Raw genomic sequence first — 24367 nt, 5'->3', positions numbered from 1 at the left:
CATGTCACGCAATGAATGTCACTGCCATTCACATTAGATTTTTGTCAGCTAAATTGGCCAATTTTGACCATTGATCGGCCATGAAAATGCCTTGACGGCTAACAGCAGACTTTATTTTGCCAAAAACATTCTCTATTTTCGGTGTATAATATCAGTATTTAGCATGATCGGCTGATTATCTGCCAACTTGCTGAGACTTACTGTACTTTTTTTTGTTGTTGCAATCTAGCTGTCAATGGTGGGATCATTGAACGAACGGCCAAATGACAACCATCCGAAATCTAATGGCTATGGCCAGCTTTAGAAATAGCTTCTTGCAAACAAGCGGACATTTCTGCCAAAAATTGCATGCTTTGGTTTATTTGCATTCTAGAAGAAACTAAGCTAAGCAAAATTACGGTTGTATTTGGGTTGGTGCAAAAGATACGCACATGCTCCTGATAAAACGGCTATCACTGTTATTACTCTTTCTCACAGAACACTCTGGTGTTTTTAATCATCTGCTAACCCCAAAAACCCCAGAAGAATGGCTGTCTTCCCTTTTAAAACTGGAGCGTACAGGCTTGCCACAGAGTGATAGGGTACTGCTGAATAAACTGATCGATAACTACACTCAAGCCGTTGGAGTACTTTCCCCAGAAACACACAGCCATAATGAGAGCTATGCCAAAATTTTGGTTCGCTTTGCAGAGTTGAAAGCGTAAGTATGACCATAAATGTTATGAAGTTTTCTAAGATGTTGCAGTTGTATGAAAGTCTTCAGTCATGTGACTGTAATAGAAGTGGCTGCTGTAGGAGTCTCCTTGCTGTGCCCTATCTGCAGTAGAACAAAGAGGTATTAAGCCCCTCTGATTTGCCTGACTGTGGCCAAAGATGGAGCAGCCCGGTAGGAGATGAAAGGGTTGTTTCCATTTCACAGTTTCAATGGTCATCGTGATTTTACAACAAAATTATTTGGCAGATCCCCTGATTAATGGAATGGGCTTATCTCTGCCCTCACAAGATCTGCAGGAAAGCAGCTGATGAATTCTCCTGATTTCTCTTTAGTCAAATGTACAGTATACATACATTTCCTTATACCCACAAAGGATAACATACACCCGTGGACAAAGTTGTTATTGAAAGAAAAACCCACAATGGTCCCAGAAATGACTTGAATCTGACAAAAGTAATAATAAATAAAAGTTCTATCAAAATGAACATCTGAAAGTCAGACATTGCTTTTCGCTTCAACAGAATTATAAAAAATAAAAATAAACCTCATGAAACAGGCCTGGACAGAAATTATAGTTCCCTTAACTTATTTAGTTGCACAACCTTTTGAGGCAATCACTGCAATGAAACGATTCCTGTAACTGTCACTGAGACTACTGCACCTGTCAACAGGTATTTGGGCCCACTCCTCATGAGCAAACTGCTCCAGTTGTTTCGGGTTTGAAGGCTGCCTTTTCCAGATGGCATGTTTCACCTGCTTCCAAAGATGCTCAATAGGATTTATGTCAGGGCTCATAGAAGACCACTTCAATAGTCCAGTGTTTTCCTCTTAGCCGTTCTTAGGTGTTTTGAGTCATTATCCTGTTGCAAAATGCATGATCTGAGACCAAGCTTTCTGACACTGGGCAGCACATTTCTCTCTAGAATCCCTTGATAGTCTTGAGATTTCCTTGTACCCTGCACAGATTCAAGACACCCTGTGCCAGATGCAGCAAAGCAGCCCCAGAACATAACAAAGCCTCCTCCATGTTTCACAGTAGGGACAGTGTTCTTTTCAAGATATGCTTCATTTTCCCGTCTGGGAACATAGAGCTGATGTGCCTTTTCAAAAGTTAAATTTTTGTCTCATCTGTCCATAGGACATTCTCTCAGAAGCTTTGTGTCAATAATTTTTATTTATTATTACTTTTGTCAGATTCAAGTTATTTCTGTGACCATTGTGTTTTTTTTTTCATTAAACGAGGAGTACCAACAATTTTGTCCTCGTGTGTATGACATGTCTATCCCTCTCTATTTATATCCCTGTCTCTCTTCTATCTGAGTATCACCACATGCAGACACTGTAATATATACTTGCTCTTCCTTCCTGTTAAAATACATACATTTTTCTGTTAGTCAGGCTATGACTTCTGGGTTCTTAAATGACAACCACAAGACTGAGCATTGCTCTCATTATTGGGAGATAGCAGGGGATAATATTACACTGTGTGACAGGGAACCGACCTAAGATGTTAGATCGCCACTGTTTGAAAAGTCTCATTATATTAATAGGAGGTGAGAACTTCTATACAGTACATGAATACTGTGCAAAGCATCAGTAGTAAAGGATGGCTTTGTCCTCCTAACCTGTACAGTAGACTAGAGCTTTGAGGTCGACTGACGGGGAGCAGAGAAGTCACTGCAAACACGTCAACCACTGCTTGTATCCACTGACAATAGGATGAAAATAGAGATGGGGTCACAGGAGCATATCAATACATGTACAACATTTGATAGATATCTCATTTTAACAATTTAACATATTATCTGACTGTTGACTACCCCTTTGTTCTCCATAGCATTTCTCTAAGCCCGTTTGTGTCAAAATCATGAAGAAAATTCTTCAGACAGATAATAGTGAGGGCTACTTTTTCCACCATTTCTGGCCTTCATTTCTGAGTTTAGTGTTCCTTTAAGGCCAGGTGCACACTACCGTTATTTAAAGGGATTCCATCTTTAGAATCCCATTTTAAGATAACCCACGTTGGAATAGCCTTAAGAAAGGCTATTCTTCCGCTACCTTTAGATGTCTTCTCCACGCTGCCGTTCCTTAGATATCCCGGTTTGCGTCCATATGCTAATTAGTTTTCTCGCAGCTCTGGGGCGGTCCCCAGCTCTCAAATAACATTGGGTGCTGCAAGAAAACTATCCAGCGCCACCACCTTCTTGTTTGCCGCCTCTTCTTTCCTGTTCGGCCACAGGAAAATGGGCCACTGCGCATGTCTGTTGGCCATTTTCCTGTGGCCTAAATGGTGATGGACGTGCACAGTCGGCGCTTTTTGAAGATGATGTGACGGGACAAAGAAGAGGAAACAAGAAGAAGGCGGCTCATCCTATGATAGATGACTGTACCAAACCTTAATAATGGCACATATTCTAAGGCTTCATGCACACATCCAAGTGTGCCTTCCAAGGAGATGTCCAAGTGTCCGTTCCACTCTGATAAAAATAGAGTAGATCCTATCGAGCTCCACTTCAATGGAGCAGAATGGATCAGAAGCCCTCATAGAGTTAAGGACAGAATGCACTCAGTGTCATCTAATTGTATTCCGATGCAAAATAGGCCCCAACTCGGATGTACACTAGTCTTGTGCATGTGATGTAATATGTAACAAATTCCAAAAACATATAGCCGGGAAAGAGAATCGAAGCATGCTCATCCTGGAAGAAAATAGATGATAGGACAGTAATATATACAAGTTGGTAGTTATTTAAGGGGCCACTATTTGCAAAGTACTTTCATATGAAATATGGCTATTGTACCTCTTTAAGGCTCCCTAATTCTGTACTTTTTTTTAAATCCACTTTTAGCATACTTGATCCAGATGAGGCACGTGACCAGTTTCAGCTTGCACGATTAAACTGCAAAAAGTTTGCTTTTGTGCATGCTGCTTTTGCACAGTTCGAGTGGTCTGAAGGTAATTAATAAGTCGATGCTATTTTCTTGTTCTGCTCTGTATGCACATGTATCATCAATACTTTTATGATGGATTGGGCTCCGTTATTTTATAAAGCAATAGATATTCACTAAAATGGTATAACTAGAAGGCTACTAGAAGTACACCCGGCCCTGCAAAAAAAATCCCCCCCCAAAAAAATGACCTATGCATCTCGGTACACAGAAGTATAAAAAAGATACGGGTGTCAGAATATGGCAACTTTTAAAACAATGGCAACTGGGGTTTTTTTGTTTGTTTTTTTTGTAAACGTTTGGATTTTTAAGGGGTTAAAAAGTGAATAAAACTATATAAATTTGCTATCCCTGGAGTTATGCCAAAATATAAGATACAGGTGACGTGCCCTTTTTGCTGCACAGTTAACGCCGTAAAAATGAAGTCCATAAGAAAGTCGCACATGTACTTTTTCTCCAATTCCACCCAATTCTGATTTTTTTTTTTTCAGCTTCATAGGCCAATGTATAGAATAATAAATGGTACCATAATGAAGAATAATTTGTCTCGCAAATAGTAAGGGAGTATGGAGTTTGGAAGTCAGGGAGTCCAAAACTAAAATGGAAACATTTACAGCATATGTCCCTGTAATAGACCAGAGAATAACATATTTTGTGGGAGTTCTACATTTACATGGTTTTCACCTTTAATAAGTCACATGATCACAGTGTGACCTTTTTGTTTCTAGCATGGTACAAACAGTAGATCACTTCCCATGGGTCTCTGCTAGTTATACTTTGCGATCTGAAGAGACCCAAGAGCATATAGCGGCTCCATTTCGGACATGTTTGGTCGACATGAAACTGCAGGTTAAGGCTTACACGACCATAATGCTTTTACGGTCCGCATGTTGCTGATCAGCAACACTAGTTGCTGATTATCAACATACACTCCGCAGATGCCCGTAAACTGACGCACTCCCCCATAGAGTTCTATGGGTGAGTCCATGCAGTGCCGTGAATTGCGGCCATTATGGACATGTTCTAAAAAGTGCGGATCTCGGTTGCGGCCCGTCACACCACGGATAAAATATCCGGTGGTGTAAGAGGCCGCATTGAGTATAATGTGTCCACCATTTGTGGTCTTAAATTACAGTCGTGTAAGACCAGCCTATCAGCAAAATCATGCTGATAGAGCCCCACATATGCGTGAATAGCCTTTAAAAAGGCTATTCGGGCACCGCTAAAGTTATATTAAACTACCCCTCAGTTTTAAAATAAAACCCTAAAACAGAATATGATCAACTTACCCATCGTGCACCGTGGGCGGGCATTCCGGGTCCGCCGTCTTCTTCAGCCACGCCTACTTTTCCAGCGATGTCCTCGGGTCCCGTCTAACTTGCGAACTGACATTGATAAAAAAAAAAAATGGCGTGGGCGCATGCGCAGTAACCGTAGTAGAAGCAGCATGCTACTGCGCAGGCACCCGCGCCATTTTTTAACAATGTCAGTTAGCTAGACGGGACCCGAGGACATCGCTGGAAGAGGAGGCGTGGCTGAAGAAGACGGCGGACCCTGAATGCCCGTCCACAGTGCACGATGGGTAAGTTGATGATATTCTGTTTTAGGGTTTTAGTTTAAAACTGGGGGGTAGTTTAATATAACTTTAGCGGTGCCTGAATAGCCTTTTTAAAGGCTATTCATGCATATGTGGGGCTCTAAGTTTGTGAACACTCTAATAACTGAACCGAAATAACTGACTTGCACAAAACCAGATTAGTTATCTGGATTGACAGACTTTCAGTTAATTGCCCTGCCCTACATTATAGACTTGTACAGTGACTATTAGAAGTCACAGAACAGTTGTTTATGCATGAAACTAGGAGACAGCAGACATATAAACCCACGTACAAGGCTGAGCTGTCAGACATTGCAGGAATTGTCTGTGTCAGTAATCCTAGTATCATCCATTCCTTCCTGTATTAGCTGGTATACGTCAGTCAGAATTCTGACATATAATCCGTAGTTCAGCTGCTGCTTATGTAGACAGCAAGTATGGTTGGCCAAGTGTAAGCGATCTCTGTATAGCTGTGGGTAAGCTGCAGTGTAAATGACCACACTATGAGGAGGCTGAATAGAATGTAGAACATATTATTGATGTGAGCTAAGGAGCCTAATGGAAAAATTAGTGTAATATATTCTACTCTGTTATACATTAATTATATTTTAGTAAGATTAATTTTGCATAGGTTCTGAACTGCAGTAACCTTGCATGGCTATTAAAATGTGCATCAGTTTCTGTGTGCTGCACTGACATCAGCTAATCTTGGGCGTTCTAGGCGTCAGACTCCCCCACCACCACCAATTTGATATTAGTTACCTACACTAAGTATGGTTTGGTAATATCTTAAATGGATTAACCTAGCGGTAGGCAACCTTCGGCACTCCAGCAGTTGTAAAACTACAACTCCCAGTATGTATACTTGCTCCGCTGTTCTTGGAACTCCTATGGAAGTGAATGGAGCATGTTGGGAGTTGTTGTTTCACAGCAGCTGGAGCGCCACCTTTCTTATCCAAATTTCTGTCCTGTAGACTTTAGTGGGATATTGCTGCAATACCTAAACCAAACTTTGTAAAGTGAGTGAGTAGTGTGACGTTGAGCATGTAAACATTATTAGTAGCTGTTCTGTCTTGGAATTGTGCTGTGCTAGTCTGTTAGAGACCCACAGATCTAAAAATTGATGGTCTGTCCTAGGGAAGACCATACAGCATTAGAATGGTGGACAACATCTTTAGGTTGAAGCCCTACGTTGTGGAAACACAGCATTTTTTTTGCAGATTTTGCTGCAGTTTTTTTGAACCAAAGCCAAGAATGAGTACAAATGGAAAGGGAAATATATAGGAAGTTCTTATACTCCTACCTTCAGCTCAGTCTACTTCTGGCTTTGGCTCAAAAATCGCAACAAAATCTGCGACAAAAAAAACCAAAAAACGTTTCTGCAATGTGGGGCTTTAGCCTTTAAGGGAGTTGAGGAGTAATGCTTGTTTCACACATCATTATGCCATCCGTCCGTTTGAATTCAGTTTGACACTTTAAAACGGACTGATGCACATACTGATTGTATACTGACACCTATTTATGCTGATAGGAAATGCTGTCCATCCCCTAGAGGACAGATAAGGGGATTAAAAGTAGCAATTGTAAACAGAGTAGAGATAAGGAGGACATAAGGACATTTATTATATGTCCTTATCTCTACTCTGTTTCCCTTAGCTACTTTTAATCCCCTTATCTGTCCTCTAGGGGATGGACAGCATTTCCTATCAGCATAAATAGGTGTCAGTATACAATCAGTATGTGCATCAGTCCGTTTTAAAGTGTCAAACTGAATTCTAAGGGACCGATGCCATACTGATGTGTGAACCAAGCATTGGTGTGATACGGCAAAGATTCAGTGGTGGAGCGGCAGGAATATAGATATATGGGAAGCACTGTAGCAATTCATGCCTAGGGAGCTGCGTATCTGTGGAACTGTTGACTCAACTAACCCCTTGTGTATCTTTGACCCATACTCTTGCTCGTTCCTAAACCCCATATTTTGCCAATGTTTATTTACCTTAATTATTTATCTATTGGGCTAGACTCATCTATGCTGTAGTGGAATACCAGTAGTTGTCTCCTCATCTCAGGGACTATTCAATTGGCATCTGCTGTGGAGCCAGAGACGGCACAGGGAGCCACCATTGCACACTGAGCACTTATTTTCTACCCTTGTGATATTTTGGGTAGTATTAGTGTTTATAAGGATTTGAGTGAAGTCATTGACTTTTTAAATGTATGAAATAAAAGTTCTATTTTAGAATCATTGGTCTTTAATGGGGTACCCTTATGTATTTCTGCCTTATATATTTGTCACTATATAAGTAAGCAAATAAATAATAACCCATGATACCAACCCACCCCTGGAGATAAAAAGGGTAGGGTCACCTGAAATGGACTCTACATAACCGTGCCGCAGCATAGATTTCCATCTGATCCTTTATGTTTATAATGAGTATCCACCTTTAATTGCTTCACTTTCAGACTCTCCTTTTTATGGCCCATTTTTACTGGAAATCGCCTGTAATTTTTACCTATTATTGGTGGCTCAGGTACAGATCACTAGGTAATTCTTGACTCCTTCAACACCCATGAGAGCAAAAATTTTACTGGAACATAGCACTCAGATGAGCTTCTGACCCTCGGACCTAGCGATCAGTGGAGGTATCGGCCCCTAGAAACTTGCTGGTATAAATTTCTTTTGCATGGAAATTCCAGTTTGCACATAGCCCAGGAGGGTGCTGGGTCCCCACCCAACACAGGATTGCAAATAACTTTCACTGTAGTTAAAAGGTAGTATCTTTTTTTAAAAAAACAAGTATAGACATAATATTATAGACCTCATAAAATATATATATTTTTTTCCCATTCGCAGGGAATTTTAAAAAGAGCAAGCAGATTCTCCAAAGAGGCAGGGATTGCAGAGCTGTCCCATCTGAGATGATTGACTTGGCTATCAAGAATTTGCAACTGAAGAAACCTCAGCTGATCTCTAAAGAAGATAAAGAAAACTTGGCCTGTAGGTTTCTGCAATATGAATGTGAGATCTTTAGAATGAATTTGGCTATGTCTTCTTTAGTTAACTGGAGTTTTGTTGCAGTGTCTTCAAGCCACATCAATGAAGAAAATGTGCAGGGAAGGTCCCAGAGGACACGTAGTGAGAGCTCTGAGGAGCTTTCTGCCAACATGATCTTTTCATTTGGGTATCAAACTTAAGATTTTTTTTTTTAATCCTTTCATTTCAGTAACTTAGTATCCAAAATAAACCTAGATTTTTTTTGTTGTTTTTGTAGACAAAAGTTGAGTTCACCTGAAGACTGTGATGAAATTCCAAGGAAACCACTTGTGAATGTCCCTAACAAGGTAACATTGTGCTGTATCATGCCCTATGCATTGCCATTTAGTCTGTGATTTATATATTAAACATGATATGTTATGTCTGCTAGACATGTCCGTTTGGAAGAGTCCCTGTACAATCCTTAATTTCTCCAGAAGCCGATGTCCGCAAGAATGAAGCCTTTTCCAGTTCATGTGTTAAAAGGTACCACATTGTTTAATTTGGCGAGATTCTCTTTATTCATAATTATATACAGACTATAATACTTTTTGTACAATTTTTATTTATATAACTCCAACATATTCTGCAGCACTATACAAAAAGAATTGACTAAAAGGATTACTCCTTGTTCATCAAAGGAATATGTTTTGCAAAATGAAAAGTTTCACAATTTTCTTATAAACTTTTTGCAATGATTCCTTAAAGAGGACCTTTCACCATATCTGGGCACAGGCAGTGTTATATACTGCCAGAAAGCTGACAGTGCGCTGAATTCAGCGCACTGTCGGCTTTCCCGATCCGTGCCCGGTGTAAAGCGCTATCGGTCCCGGTACCGTAGCGCTTTACAGTCAGAAGGGCGTTTCTGACCATTAGCCAGAGACGTCCTTCTGCCTCGCGGCGCCAATCGCGCTGTGCTGTGGAGCGGGGAGGAACGCCCCCTCCCTCTCCTGATAATGCTCGTCTATGGACAAGCTGTGTGAGCAGAGGGAGGGGGCGTTCCTCCCGGCTCCACAGCACAGCGCGATAGGCGCCGCGAGGCAGAAGGACGTTTCTGGCTAATGGTCAGAAACGCCCTTCTGACCATAGAAGAGCTACGGTACCGGGCCGTAAGCTCTTCACACCGGGCACAGATCGGGAAAGCCGACAGTGCGCTGAATTCAGCTGAATTCAGCGCACTGTCAGCTTTCTGGCAGTATATAACACTGCCTGTGCCCGGATATGGTGAAAGGTCCTCTTTAAGCTGCTGCCTTACAATGTACCTAATGCATCCATAGCTGTGTTAAGTCCCCAGGCTGCCAATGCTGTCACTTCTACCCTTAATAATTTCATTTATTGCCGAAATGACCAATAAACCGATATACCGTAACTGTTTTGCTGTTACTGCACAATTGTTGAGAAGTTAAAGCACCAGCAATCTGTGGACTGAATGTGGCTATAGTCGCATCAGGTACATTACATCTCCTAGTTTTTAGGATATCTGATTTCTGTCTTGGGACCATGTTTATTTCTAGCCAGTAAAAATCTGTCTTGGCCAGGTAACTCCTACACAAGCGCAAGCTTCATTACACTATGTGGAACACAGCGCCCTCTATGGCAACGAACCTGTGTGTCTATTACCTGACCAGCACAGAGTTGTATCTGCTGTAAATAAACAAATGAGGGTCAGACAATAAATATGATTGTGGTTGAGCTACACTAAAGGATTTTCATGCCAATCAGATAGATTACTGATCATATGGATAGGTTATCAAACAAAGATTTGGGAGTCCGATACTGTGAAATAGCTGTTTGAGATGATAGGTGAGGTGTTTGTGATTTTACGTTAATCACTTACAGGGGCTGTCCAGAAGTCTGGAAAATCCCATAAGTAACTACAGGGATATATCTATAGACATTTTCTGAATGTCTTTTAATGAATTATTGATCAAATTGATGTATAACAAATGTGTCTTATTTCTGTCATTGTACTACAAAGATTGCAGCAGTGTGGCCTTTGTAAGTGTCTGTTCTGACCATAAAAGAGTAATGAAAACGTGTTTGTTTGTTTTTTGTTTGGTTTTAAAAAAAGTGAACAGAGCCCAATATTCAGTTTTGTTTTTTTTGTTTTTTGTACATAGGTGGCAGCAATAACTGCTACACGGAGCTGTCTGTTTCCAGCTCTGTGCACTGTTACTGATATCAGCTGATCAGCAGGGTTACCTAATCAGACCCCTGCCAATCTGATACTGATGACTTATGTTAAGGATAGGTAAAACTGAACTTGTCGCCCTTAGCAACCAATCAAATTTCAGATTTGAAATATTGAAAGGTGCAGAGTGTTTGTTTGCAGTAGGTAACAAGTCTTGTTTTGCCATTACAATGTGGAAACTGGGCCATGTATATGTAGCCTTATGAACATTATATATTTTACAATGTATACACATCATTATGTAAACTGAAGGAATTTTATCTGCTTTTCTATTTCCTCCACTATCTAGGCAACCACTTAGTGCAATGCGTGTGCCAGTTCAGCCGTCTTTGTCAAAACCAAAGTATAGTGATGAAGATCATCTTTCTGATAACAAGGTCAGGCACTTCTTGTATTTCTTTTTATTTCAGTCTTAGAAAGTTAAAGGGGTATTTCCACTAAATGAAACATGCCTCAATCAATGCTGTTAGATTTATGAACATGTGTAATCACAATAAAGAGAAACAAGATCTATGTTCATCCATCTCCCAATGGTGTAAAGTACTTCTCCTATCTGGTTGCCACAGTAAGGACCACCAGCAGATATGGGGTGGTGGACATACACGTTGTCCACCCCTTTTGCTTGCTTCTCCTGCCTGGTTTCACCTTCATGTTGCTCTGCTCCTAGTGAGTATGTACTAGAGCTTACAGAGTTTACACCCCTGGGCATGTTGGCTAGAAAAAGCCAGACTGCCATGCACTCTTGGGAGGTGCAGTTGCTTCGTAGTCCTAATGTACAGAACACGCATGTGCCTGTCCAATGTAAATGAAAAGACCACAGTTGAAGTTAGGGTGGATTTGGAGGCTAAAAAGGTAAAAAAAACCCAAAAACCCAAAACTCTGCTCTGCATAATGGTATGCGTCACACCACAGAATTTGTGGTTTAACCCCTTTAGATTTACATATCCATACATGTCTTTAATAAGACCATTTTATACAGGTTTGTGAATATTCTGAGCAGAGTAACTAATGCTGTTGGTGTACAAAATATTTATAACCTACTTCAAAGCACAGTTTTTTACTTGTGCTTTGTATATATATACCTAGAAATACTAAATTATCATATTTATGTCAGTTTTCCTTATATTGTTTGGATATGTCATCCCTTCAGGATTTTCAGGGGTCCAGCTATTCTTATCACACACCACCCCCACACCTCATCTTTCTTCTGCTAATGGCAGATTTTGCAAACAATTTAATGTTTAATCAGGTTTTTTTGGAGGAGTTTAGTTCTGATATTTTTGTCCAATAATTGTATTTCCTGTGAAATAGCAACTGTGGAGCTTTATGGGCACACCCCATTGACAAGAGGTAATGGTAACACCCACATATCATTTTATTAATATCACTATTTTATGAATGTCAGAGGAAAAGATGTTTTATTATTAATATATGCGGAATACAAGTATTTATTTAAAACCTACTTGTAACTATTGGTCGATTCCAAGATGACTCTCCCTACTCACGTTTCCTGTCTCTCTGGAACTGTGTGTGCCGAAATGGTTCGCTGGCTAGGGTCTCAGGACCTGAGAGTCCTCTCTTTCGGAAGTCAATGTTCCCACCTGCCCTCTCTATAGGCTGGTTCCTTTGTTGGTTAGCTAGCGAAGACGCCGCTCCCCTTCCTCAGTTAGCTGCACGCATCCTCTCCTGCTACCCCACTTTCCTGGATGGAGTACAGCCAATTCACTGCAGGTTTTCCTTGCTGCCTTTGCTCTCTTCTACTCCCACTGCCCTGGAGAGTATCCTCCTCTAGGCCGAGCCCACAACGCGCACCCTCTGACTCATCTACAACACCCTACTGACGCCCGCTACTTTGGGTCTCCCCCCTCCTCTACAACAGACTTTACGAAACGGACCTGGATTTGCATCTCTCCCCTGCTGACTGGGCTCGTTCCTTCTTACTTGCACACAAACTTCCGCTGCCCAGTAGAGCCCAGGAGAAAAATTTTAAAATCCTGACCCACTGGTACCGATGCCCAGACCTCCCTTCACAAGATCTATCCTTTTGTCTCTGATAATTGTTGGCGCTGTGGGTTCTCTTCCATATTTGTTGGGAGTGCAGGAAGATCCAGACCTTTTTGGTCCTCTTTGTTCTCTCTATACTCTATACACAAAAATCAGAGGTCGACATTTAGTTCTATCTCCCCAATTGGCTCTCCTCTCCAATATCCCGGGTTAAGGGTAATCTTCTATGTCACTTTCTCACGGCTGCCAGGACAATTATCCCACGTCACGGACGAAGCACTACAATCCCCTCATTGATGGAATGGCTGTAGAAGTTTCTTCTCATCAGGAGGATGGAAGTTCTTGTCGTGCAGAAGTTCTAAGTTCAATGCCCTCTGGCGGCTGTCGGTGGTGTTTCAGGAATTTTTGGAGTTTACCGGTCTCTGCTCATAAGCCTTCCCGGACACCCTTCCACCCCCCCCCCCCCCCCCGTATCTTTTTATTTTCTTTTTTTCTCTTCATTCTCCAACCTGTTTTCCCCTGGACATGCCTGTTTTCGGGCTTGATCGTTCATCTTTGCACTAGCTAACGGCATTGTTTACGCGCTTTCTTCTGTTCCATGTAAAACTTCAATAAACCTTGATTATACGTAAAACCTTCTCCATTTATTATGCAGTCACTCCTTCCTTCTCATATCTCTTTCTCTCCTTTCAGCCCTACACCTTTCTCTTCCACTCTCCATAACCTTCTATGGTAGAAGTAATTTGTCTTAATACGGGTAATATTAGTAATAGACAGAAGGCAGATGAAGTTTGGTAAATGTAGAAATATCGCATTAAAGAAAAATAATTCTATTGCAAAGTTACTTACAGTATATCTACTTCTATTTATGAATAGCTTTTTTTTTATAATGGCATGCTTTATGACATGTTGACAGTGGTGGCCGGTTCTCTTTAAACTGGATAATATATTACATTCTAGCTGTTATCTGCTGCTTTTTTTTAAAAAATATATATCAAATGTGTTTTGTTCTTTTTTAGCCTTCCACTGTTAGCCCAATTAGTCCGCAGCAGTCTACAGAAGACAGTTTAGAAATGAAAACTCCATCATCAGTAATTTTCAGAAGAGCCAATGCAAGCATCCGTGTCGGAAGAGATGAGGGTAATTTGTATTTTTTTTTTTCTCCCATTTATTTTATTTTAAATTAATACTGTCATTATTAGGATTTTCCATCACAAAATTCATTTTTAATACTGATGACCGATCAAGGTTTGACACCCGGGTTTCCGAAGCTTCTAGAGTGGCTCCAGGGAATTGCAGCATTGCTCCTATTACTTAAATAGAAGCAGTACTTTATGTGTTGCCCAGCTTCTGGCACCCGAAGGCTGCTCTGCTAGCATAGATATATGCAGGATCCAAGTGTTACACCCTGACAGATCTCATACTGATAAATAGGTCATCAGTATGAAAAATTAATTTATTGCAGAAAACTTAATGTGCCTACTTTTAGCTGAAGAGTGTCATCTATTGACTCCGAGTGATTGGAACAGCTCTCTAACCCCAATTTGGTTAATAGGATGCTACGCTGAGGACAGTACCCATAATATACTCACAGATGTCATTAGTTGTGAGACACTACCCCCCCCCCCCCATACAAGGGCTGTGGAGCTGTGCTCACTTTGAAAAAATAAATAGGTTAATATGACTGTGTTGTCTTTAGTTTTATTTTTTTTTATTTACCAAGTAGTATCAAAATGCAGTAATTTCAGTGTATAATATTTGTCTTGCCTTTCTCCCCCCCCCCTTCCTTTTTTTTTCTTTTATATAGACATAAATATGGATGATACAGACTCTACCACGGCTCCATATAACTTTCAGGAAATTAATAAGCAAACTAAATCTTATCCTCAAATTGATAGTAATGTCAACCTTAAACAACCTGATCCACCAAAACCCACAAATGTGGAAACCGAATGGAAATGGAAAGTTCCTGAGGTGCCAAGTGACATTTTCCAAGCAGAGGTTTGCTTTATTTTACTCTGTTTTTTTCTTTAATTTAAATGCTATGATTTAAACTGATTTGTGCAGTTTATGGGTTTTGCCCACTTGTGTAGGATGTTGTTTTTATCATGTGGGAACAGAGGGTAAGAATTATTTCACCCTTGGCTATTGAGCCTTAACTTGTCTAAGGTTTTACAAAAATATTTTAGTATGTTATTTGACACATTTGGTCCACTGTACAGTGCAAAGTGTAGTTGGTGAGATTTGCATCAGATTTTGAATGCATGAACCTCTAAACATATTTGCTGAATTTTGAACTTTTAAAGGAGTATTTCTACATCAACAATTATATCTGATATTAAAGTACTTTGTAAAATACCACTGTTCATCCATTGAAAGCGATTAGCAAAAAGTGTATATGGCACTAGAAAATGGCCAATGAAATTTCTCGCTTATTTCATGCATATTGGCTACATTCATCCACCTTATCTCTCCCCGCTGCTCTAAGTAGATGACCCCCATTCTACCATATGAGGCTATTGGTAGATTCCGCCTCCCTTTATGCAAAAAAATCTGCCACTTGTGAATATACCCAGTGTAATTCTTTTTATAAATTTTGTCTCCAGCATTTCTTTTGGAAGGCCACAACCAGTTCTCTTAACCTGTCACATATGAAAATAGACAATTTTTTTTTATTTATTTATTACACCAAACACATAAACACATTTATTGTTTGTGCATAAGTTCTTTACATTTTTCTTGTGTATGTTAATTATTCAGAAAATATCTGTCTTGTTTAGGGAAAGAGGATGAGTATGGAGCCAAGTGCTTGTCCCATGTCCAAACGAGTATCTCCACCAGGGCCAGCAGTAAAATATGATCCTGCCGTAGTCTGTGGGACTCCTGCCAAGCCACAGGAAGACTACATGAACTGGTAAATGCATATACATTACATCTGCAACTTCTATGTTTAATTCATTAGTGCTTGTGTAAACATTCTCCTTATATTTGGTGTTTCCTTTTCTTAACTTTTTACAAATATCATACATTATATGTGTTTAATGTCACATTTCCTATTGCCTTTATTTCAGCATTTTTAATTCCATTAAAGAGAACCTTTCATCAGATCGGGCACAGGCAGTTCTATATACTGCTGGAAAGCTGACAGTGCACTGAATTCAGCGCACTGTCGGCTTTCCCGATCTGTGCCCGGTGTAAAGCGCTATCGATCCCGTTACTGTAGCGCTTTAGTGTCAGAAGGGCGTTTCTGACACTTAGCCAGGGACGCCCTTCTGCCCAGCAGCGCCTATCGCGCTGTACAGTGTGAGCGGGGAGGAACGCCCCCCCCCCCCCCCTCTGCTCACACAGCTCGTCCATAGACGAGTATTATCAGGAGGGGAGGGGGACGTTCCTCCCCAGTCTTAGAGCACAGCGCGATAGGCGCTGCTGGGCAGAAGGGCGTCCCTGACTAAGTGTCAGAAACGCCCTTCTGACTGTAAAGCGCTACTTTACCGGGACCGATAGCGCTTTACACGGGGCACAGATCGGGAAAGCCGACAGTGCACTGAATTCAAATTGAATATAAAACTGCATGTGCCCGATCTGATGAAAGGTCCTTGTCACGGAGCAAAGGTATACGTCTTCCTCCGGAAGGTCTTTTGAATCAACACGGACGCAAGAGGTCGGGAGACAACAGCAATTTATTGTAATCCACAAAGTTAGTAGCCGGCGGCGGTCACATCAACCATAATAACAATAAGTCCACAGAAGTCACAACTCAATGATAGCTTTGGTTCCTTGGTCCTGTAACTAAATCCTGGCTCTCTTCAGAGCTGTTCACAGGCCTGCTAACACATACTAACTGCTAGCTACATCTATATACTAAACTGTTACTTCCTCTATCTGTGGGTGGGAAGGGCTGAGTCACAGATCCTTCCCCCCTCACCTATACCAAGGAGAGCAGACTCCCTGTCTCTTTTGAACAATGCACAGTCCAACATCTTCTTGGAGACACTGATCAGATTATCTCCACCCATTGTCCTCACTGGTCCTCACTAGTTAGAGGGATTTGCATACAATGTGCTAACACACTAGACCCGAATCAGCCAACTACACACTGATGTTTACAACAGGTTAGAGAATACATTCCACATGAAATATATATTACACATTGCCTATTGCCGGACTCTAACCATCCCGTGACAACCCCTCCCCCTCTCAAAACATGTGCATGACACAATTGGCCTACACAGGTAAATTGGGGAATGCACATCAGTCTCTATAGCTCATATGTCCTCCTGCCGGGATAACCCATCTGTGTTCTGGTGTTGGTTCCCTCGGCGGTGCTGAATGGTAAAGTTGTAGGGTTGAAGGACGGGCATCTGTCAGAAAATCCGGTGGATCCATGTTGGCTTCTCCCTGAGCTTGGCTTCGGGTCACTGCTCCCACAAAGTGGCACTGTAGATTTCCAACATCGTTGCCTAACAGAACATCGGCCGGCAGCCCGCTCATCACACCAATTGTGCATCGTTTTGGTCCATAACCATAGTCGAGTTCCACGGTAGCTTTAGGAATACGTCTTTGAGTACCCCCTGCCAACTTGATAGAAATGCCAGGGCCCTCCTCTAGGGCCTCGGGTCGCACAACTCGGGGGTCCGCTACCGTTAGGAAAGCTCCCGAGTCCCGGAATCCAACAACTGTTCGGCCATCCAGTAGGACCTCCTGCAAGTGCTTCCTCTGAAGGTTTGCGGGATGTGTGGCGGAAGGCTGAATCCCATAGACCCCTGGAGGTGGAACAGATGGGTCATTCATGGAGTCATCTGGAAATGGGGCCAAACTTTCTGTCCTAGGGGTGGTTCCCAGGTAGTGAATAGGCCGGGATGCCACGGTGGCCCGTGCCCCCATGTTAGCAGGGCAACTAGCTTGCAAATGTCCAGGCCGCCCGCACCCAAAACATCTGCGCTCTAGCATTCTTCCAGTGGGTCGTTGTCTAGGGACAGGGTTGTTCATAGCTGGAGGCCGATGGGCTGGGGCAGGGGTAGAGGGGGAATTGTAATCCTGAGGCCGGACACGAAAGGTGGGTGGCTGGCTGAAGGGTGTCTGGCGGACTGTGGTAGTTTTCCGCTCCTCTGCAAACAACCTCTTCCACTGCGGCTTGATGGTCAGGCCCTCATCTGCAAGAGAAGCAGCTTGCTCAACTGTGGCTGGGTTCCGTTCCAGCACCCACTCACGGATCTCAGCGGGGCACTGGGAAAAGAACTGTTCCTTAAGTATGACTTGGAGGATCTTATCGACTGTGACAGCCTCCTCTCCTTCTAGCCAGCGCTTGCATGCTTGCTTCAACTTGTGGGCGAACATGTGGAAGGAGCTTCCCCCATTGTAAGACAAAGAGCGGAACTGAACTCGGTAGGACTCTGGAGTGACTGCATAATACTTCTGCACCGCTCTTTTAATGGCCTCATAGTCCCGCTGATCACTAGGGTCCATGGCTCTGAGAGCTTCCGCAGCCCCATCTCGTAGGTGTCCCACCAGATACCGGACCCAATCCTTCTCTGGGACTTCCATCAGGCGGCACTGGTGTTCGAAGTCCTGAAAATATCCATCAACATCCCCAGCCGCTTCATCAAAGGTCTTGAAGTGTTTATGGGAGACATATGGTGGTTCTCTCACTGTTGGGCTGGGGGTCGACGTTTGATTATAATTCCGCGCAGTTATCTCAGCCATTCGCATTTCATGCGCCATTCTTTCCTTTTCATACGCCATTCTCTGTTCCTCCTTCTCCGTTTCCTGAGCCCTCTGTAACGCTCTACTCCTTTGCTCTCCAGTTGCTTCTAGCCCCAGCACTGCCAATTCCTCCTCATACAAAACAACCCATCTGCTCTTTTGGGTCTGTACCTGCCACTCCCGTATCTCTACTGTCTCCTGGGGGCAGCCCTCCTCATGGTCGCTTTGCAGGGTCATCTCCTCCAGTGCCTCGATCAGTTGATCTTTCGTTCTTCCCTGGTAACTCAGGTTTAGTTCCCGGGCTCTTACTTGTAGACTTGCCATAGTCCAGTTCCTGTATTCTGAGGTTGTGGCTCCATTAATCGCTGGGCTGCTGTAGTCCATCTCGCTGTCCGCTGTTGATCCCACCGCTGCCAACCAGTTGTCACGGAGCAAAGGTATACGTCTTCCTCCGGAAGGTCTTTTGAATCAACACGGACGCAAGAGGTCGGGAGACAACAGCAATTTATTGTAATCCACAAAGTTAGTAGCCGGCGGCGGTCACATCAACCATAATAACAATAAGTCCACAGAAGTCACAACTCAATGATAGCTTTGGTTCCTTGGTCCTGTAACTAAATCCTGGCTCTCTTCAGAGCTGTTCACAGGCCTGCTAACACATACTAACTGCTAGCTACATCTATATACTAAACTGTTACTTCCTCTATCTGTGGGTGGGAAGGGCTGAGTCACAGATCCTTCCCCCCTCACCTATACCAAGGAGAGCAGACTCCCTGTCTCTTTTGAACAATGCACAGTCCAACATCTTCTTGGAGACACTGATCAGATTATCTCCACCCATTGTCCTCACTGGTCCTCACTAGTTAGAGGGATTTGCATACAATGTGCTAACACACTAGACCCGAATCAGCCAACTACACACTGATGTTTACAACAGGTTAGAGAATACATTCCACATGAAATATATTACACATTGCCTATTGCCGGACTCTAACCATCCCGTGACAGTCCTCTTTAAAGTTGTTATCCAGCTTCCAAAATTATCTGTGAATACATCCACAGCAGTGCTAAATAGGTTCCTTATACAGCCTTTTCTTGTCTCTTTTTGACACTTTTATTTCCATACAGTGAATCTGTGAAGAAACTACATTTCCCATGATGCATCTTCCTTCTCTCACTCCTTGTATTTTTCTGCTCACTTAAGGGGTGGGGTTGGGGAAGTGAGCTTCCAAAAGAAAACCATTAGGGCATCATGTGACCACAGATGTGGAGTGATTTATTACCTGTGATTTCATTGAAGGGGAAACCAGACATGCATCATGGGAAACGTCCACTCACTGCATGTAAATAACAGGGATATAAGAAGTCTCAATTAAAATAAATCCAGGAAAAGGCTGTACAGCGAAACTGATTTTTAGCACTGCTCTGGATGAATATGCAGATCATTTTTTGAAGCTGGATGTTCAGCCACAACAAGTGAACCTGCAACCTTTTGTTTATGCTGGAAATCCCAATTAACATTATCTTTTGTCTATGTTTGCTTTAGTTTTAGAACTCCTGTGGTGAAAAATTCCCTAGGACCTCTGTCACTGATGTCTACTCCATGTGACAACCACTCCAGTTACCTTCCACATACCCCAGCTAATTCCTTCTTACCACCCTTTCCGGTAATATACGACATTATTGATTCTCTCCCTTTCTCTCCCTTTTTTTTTCCTTTATAAGTGTGTGTGAGTATAATACAGTATATATCACACACATATATAAATATTATATGATAGTGTGTGTATATATATTTATTTTTTATTTTTTTTTACATACACATAAATGTGTGAGAAATGAAAACAATTGCAAACACAGAAGTGCAGCAAACTTATCACAACCTGACCTAAGAATATGATTGCACACTTTCCTTGACTGACTATGATATGCACATTTTTAAAGAGGACCTTTCATGGATTTGGGCACAGGCAGTTCTATCTACTACTGGAAAGTTGACACTGGATTCAGCGCACTGTCTACTTTCCCAATCTGTGTCTCGGGTAAAGAGCGATTGGTGCCAGTACTGTAGCTCTTTACAGTCAGTATGGCATTCCTGACAGTCTGTCAGGAACGTCCTTCTCCCCAGCAGCGCCTATCGCGCTGTACTGTGTGAGCAGGGAGGAACGCCCCCTCCCTCTGCTCCCAGTGCTCATCCATAGACGAGTATTATCAGGAGGGGAGGAGGCGTTCCTCCCCGCTTAAACTGTACAGCACTTTAGGCGCTGCTGTGTAGAAGGACGTTCCTGACAGACTGTCAGGAACGCCCTTTTGACTGTGAAGAGCTACAGTAGCAGGACCGATAGCTCTTTACCGGGGGCACAGATCGGAATTCAGCGCACTGTCAGCTTTCCAGCAGTATATAGAACTGCCTGTGCCCAAATCCATGAAAGGTCCTCTTTAACATTTTTACAAACTTGCCTGTATTCTACAACTAACTTGTCAATTTTGCAGATTGGCCCACCTATTCCATCAAGTGAATGCATTGTAGTTAAAAGTCGTGTATATGCAGTTTTGAAACAAATTGGCACTGGTGGATCTAGTAAGGTAAGTACGGTTTTACCACAGCTTTACCCTCATGTTGCTGGTATTGTTTTTTCATAATGCATTCCTGTAGAGTTATATAGCAACCACAAAATATACTTGCCGGCTTCTGGAATAAAGCAGATATACTACTAAGAACTGTCTTTTTACCTAACTTTCACCTCTGGTACTTATTGCAGGTCTTTCAGGTCATGGATGACAAGAAACACTTGTATGCAATAAAGTACGTAAACCTGGAAGAAGCAGATAGACAAACTATAGAGAGCTACCAGAATGAGATCTCTCATTTAAATAAACTTCAGCAACACAGCGATAAAATAATTCGCCTGTATGACTAGTGAGTATTTGCCTAACTCTTATAACAAGGGCATACTAAAATCAACACACTATACAATAATCTATCTATATATTATATATCAAAATATATATATTTTTACTTACAGTGAAATAACCAAAAAACACATCTATATGGTGATGGAGTGTGGCAATATAGACCTTAATACTTGGCTCAGAAAGAAGAAGACTATTAATCCATGGGAAAGAAAAAGCTACTGGAAGAACATGTTAGAAGCTGTACATACAATACACCAGCATGGTAGGTGGTTTACTGCACCATATCTGCTTTAAAATACTCTTGTTTCTAACGTGCTGCCTTTTAGGTTATGTCCTAGAATCACTTCCTATAGTCAAGGAAAATGTTTGTTCTCGTACCGTGTTAGCCAGTGGGTAGGAAATATAAAAAACAAAAAACTTGATAGTCTTCAGTAGTTGATACCTTTTTAATGGCTAATAATGATGACAGATTACAACGTTTCAGAACTCTAGGCTCCTTTCTCAAGTAAATTTAAAACTATTTCTGAAGGATGCATATTTATACACAAAAAAAGGGTGTACATAGGGATAGAATTCCAGGAGGAAGGGGGGTAGAGGGTTGTTAGAAATTGGTAGAAACAATGTAAACACAGGTCCTTATCAGTTCTCAGGGTCTCAAGTCAGTGATGTCTGTAAGATGCCCTAAAACCATGTGACAAATTTAGCCCCCTCTCCAGTGTTTGAAGCAGGGTCATAAATTTACACTCATAAATGCGTCGTTCTCTCTTTGATTTTGAAATTCCCTCTTAAAACCAAAACTTTCATGTGATCGGTCATATTATGATCCTCATTGCAGAAATCTTTTGATACAGGAAGGTCAAGTCTTCGTTCTTTAATTGTATGGCGATGTGAATTCATAAGCATTCTAAGCTGCTGTCCGGTCTCTCCAACATACAGATTTTCAGTGGGACATTTGGTGCACCCTTTTTTTGTGTATAAATGTGCATCCTTCAGAAATGGTTTTAAATTTACTTGAGAAAGGAGCCTAGACGTTCTGAAACGTTGTAATCTGTCATCATTATTAGTTGGCCATTAAAAAGGTATCAACTACTGAAGACTATCAAGTTTTTTGTTTTTTATATTCCCTATAGTCAGTCAGTCAGTCTAATTGGCCAGTTTGTGACCATTTTGGCCACTATCATTTCATAACTATAGCTATAGTCAGTGGCCAAGAATTGCAAAAAAATTTGTCTATTCTCGTAATAATTACACATTATCTAATTTCAGGGATGAGAGAGAAGTTTTTTTTTTTTTGTTTTTTTTTGAGTTTCTTGAAATAAACATGCATGATGGGAATTCATTACAGCGAGTGTATTTTAAATCATTCTTAATTTCCCTTGTGTTGATGGAGGATTAGGTGTGTGCCTCGATTAAAATGTCCAACAACATTTTGATTATGTAGATTTTTTTTTTCCATTATTTATCCCACAAGTATGGGACAACACTGGTGACATCAACTGTGGGACCTATATGAAGGGAGCTGTTTAAGAACGCCTCTGCAACAGTTGGAACACCCCGCTATGTTTACTATCCACTCGCATTCCAAGTCTTTTCTTGCTTATTAATTTACTATGAAGTACTTTAATGTATTTTTTTCCTTCATCAAATATATAACCTTATATTTGTCTACATTAAACTTCATTTGCCTAGTCTGGCCATGCTTCCATAGATCCCATTGTAATATGCTCTCTCTTCCTTAGTTTTGATTACTTTACTGAAACCCTTCTCTGTATAACATCTACCAGGTCATTAATAAACATATTAAAAATAATTGGACTTGGACTGGTCGCAGTCACCATTGGGATTCCACATGGCTCAGTATTGAGTATACTGTATGCTATTAACAGGCAGCACCCTGTGTTTCCTATCACTGAGCCAGCTGTCAGACCACCTAGACGCCTTTAGTTCTTCTGCGTTCTCCATTTTACTTGGAGACTTATACCAACCCCCTACTAGTATTTTATTTTTACACAGGGACTCTACATGTACATTTTCCACCATGTCTTGCTTCTCCTCACTATGTCATATTCCACATCCAACATGAGCTCTTCATTCTTGGTGTTGAGGCTTCTGACATTACTGTACATTCTCATTAAGTGTTTTTCTGCCTCTTAACTGTTATAACCACCCCCTCCATTGCACACATCCCCATTTTAGTTCTTAGATCCTAATCTCCCCTTCTATACCGTTTGCAATCCATAACACCACCCCCAGAGCTGATAGTTACAAACTGCATAGCCTCTCTGCTGTGACATGCTGTACAGGCAGTATTTCAGGAAATGCGAACTTTTAGGGGTCTTACAGAAAAGTCGTAATGAAAACACCTTATTATTCAGCATTATAGCTCTATTATTAAGAAATTCAGTCTTTACTTTGATTCGGATTATCCTGCTGACAGACTGCCTTCTATAATGCTGTATTTGTTTTTGAGGACTTTCCACTTACCTCTAACGTTGCCATTGGTTTGCAGCGGAAAAAAACCCTAAAAACATATTCACCTATCCCTGGTGTCTCCCAGCACGCTCCAGTACTACTGCGCCAGTGTTTTCTTATGGTGGAAGTCCATGCCGCGCTATGACGTCCCTGATCCCTTTCCTTCAAAAAAAAAAATAAAAATAATAATAATTATCCTGGACAACCTCTCTAATGGATCTTCTCCAGCATTAAATATGCAACTTTAATTTAGATATCGTGTAATCTGCTTATATCTTCTAGGTATTGTCCACAGTGATCTAAAACCAGCAAACTTCTTGATTGTTGATGGGATGCTTAAACTGATAGACTTTGGAATTGCAAACCAAATACAACCAGATGTAACCAGCATTGTGAAAGATTCTCAGGTATTTATGCTAAAGGTTACATTGTAGAGTTTGTCTAAATGCGGCCTTCGGCAGCTAAAATTTGGCTTGGCAATGAGATCAGTGGGGCTATGACTGTTTTTCCCACATTGACTCCATTCAACCATGCTTGGCTTTCCTTTGGAGCCGTTAAATTTCGGAAAACTTTTGCTTTTTCTGGCAGTATTTGTGTCAGTTATAAACTTTGTAACAAACTTTATTAACGCATTTTGTCTCTTTTCTGTGAAATCCTACCAGAAATCAAAAATTGTCCGAAAGTTTAATTGTGCCTTTAATAAATTTTGTAATATACATTAACACATCTTTTCTCCCTTCTATGAAATCCTGCATTTTATTCTACATGATTCTATGAGTGTCA

The 24367-nt window shown here is 41.4% G+C and overlaps 1 protein-coding gene across 1 annotated transcript in view; it reads left to right on the top strand.

Moving 5' to 3' along the window:
* Window positions 1-24367, top strand: part of TTK (TTK protein kinase) — a 42106-nt gene that overhangs the window by 6476 nt on the left and 11263 nt on the right. Inside the window, exons 3-17 of the mRNA XM_075268281.1 lie at window positions 478-700; window positions 3565-3671; window positions 8119-8262; window positions 8344-8446; window positions 8537-8606; window positions 8690-8784; window positions 10779-10866; window positions 13513-13633; window positions 14301-14494; window positions 15274-15407; window positions 19743-19863; window positions 20690-20782; window positions 20959-21116; window positions 21223-21374; window positions 23867-23991. Coding sequence (XP_075124382.1) covers window positions 478-700; window positions 3565-3671; window positions 8119-8262; window positions 8344-8446; window positions 8537-8606; window positions 8690-8784; window positions 10779-10866; window positions 13513-13633; window positions 14301-14494; window positions 15274-15407; window positions 19743-19863; window positions 20690-20782; window positions 20959-21116; window positions 21223-21374; window positions 23867-23991 — 1928 coding nt within the window. The remainder of the gene's footprint in view (window positions 1-477; window positions 701-3564; window positions 3672-8118; window positions 8263-8343; window positions 8447-8536; window positions 8607-8689; window positions 8785-10778; window positions 10867-13512; window positions 13634-14300; window positions 14495-15273; window positions 15408-19742; window positions 19864-20689; window positions 20783-20958; window positions 21117-21222; window positions 21375-23866; window positions 23992-24367) is intronic.

This window comes from Leptodactylus fuscus, chromosome 3 (assembly GCF_031893055.1).
Source record: "Leptodactylus fuscus isolate aLepFus1 chromosome 3, aLepFus1.hap2, whole genome shotgun sequence".
Taxonomy (NCBI): domain Eukaryota; kingdom Metazoa; phylum Chordata; class Amphibia; order Anura; family Leptodactylidae; genus Leptodactylus; species Leptodactylus fuscus.
Note: the sequence above shows the minus strand (reverse complement) of the source record. Positions and strands in the feature narration are given on the sequence as shown.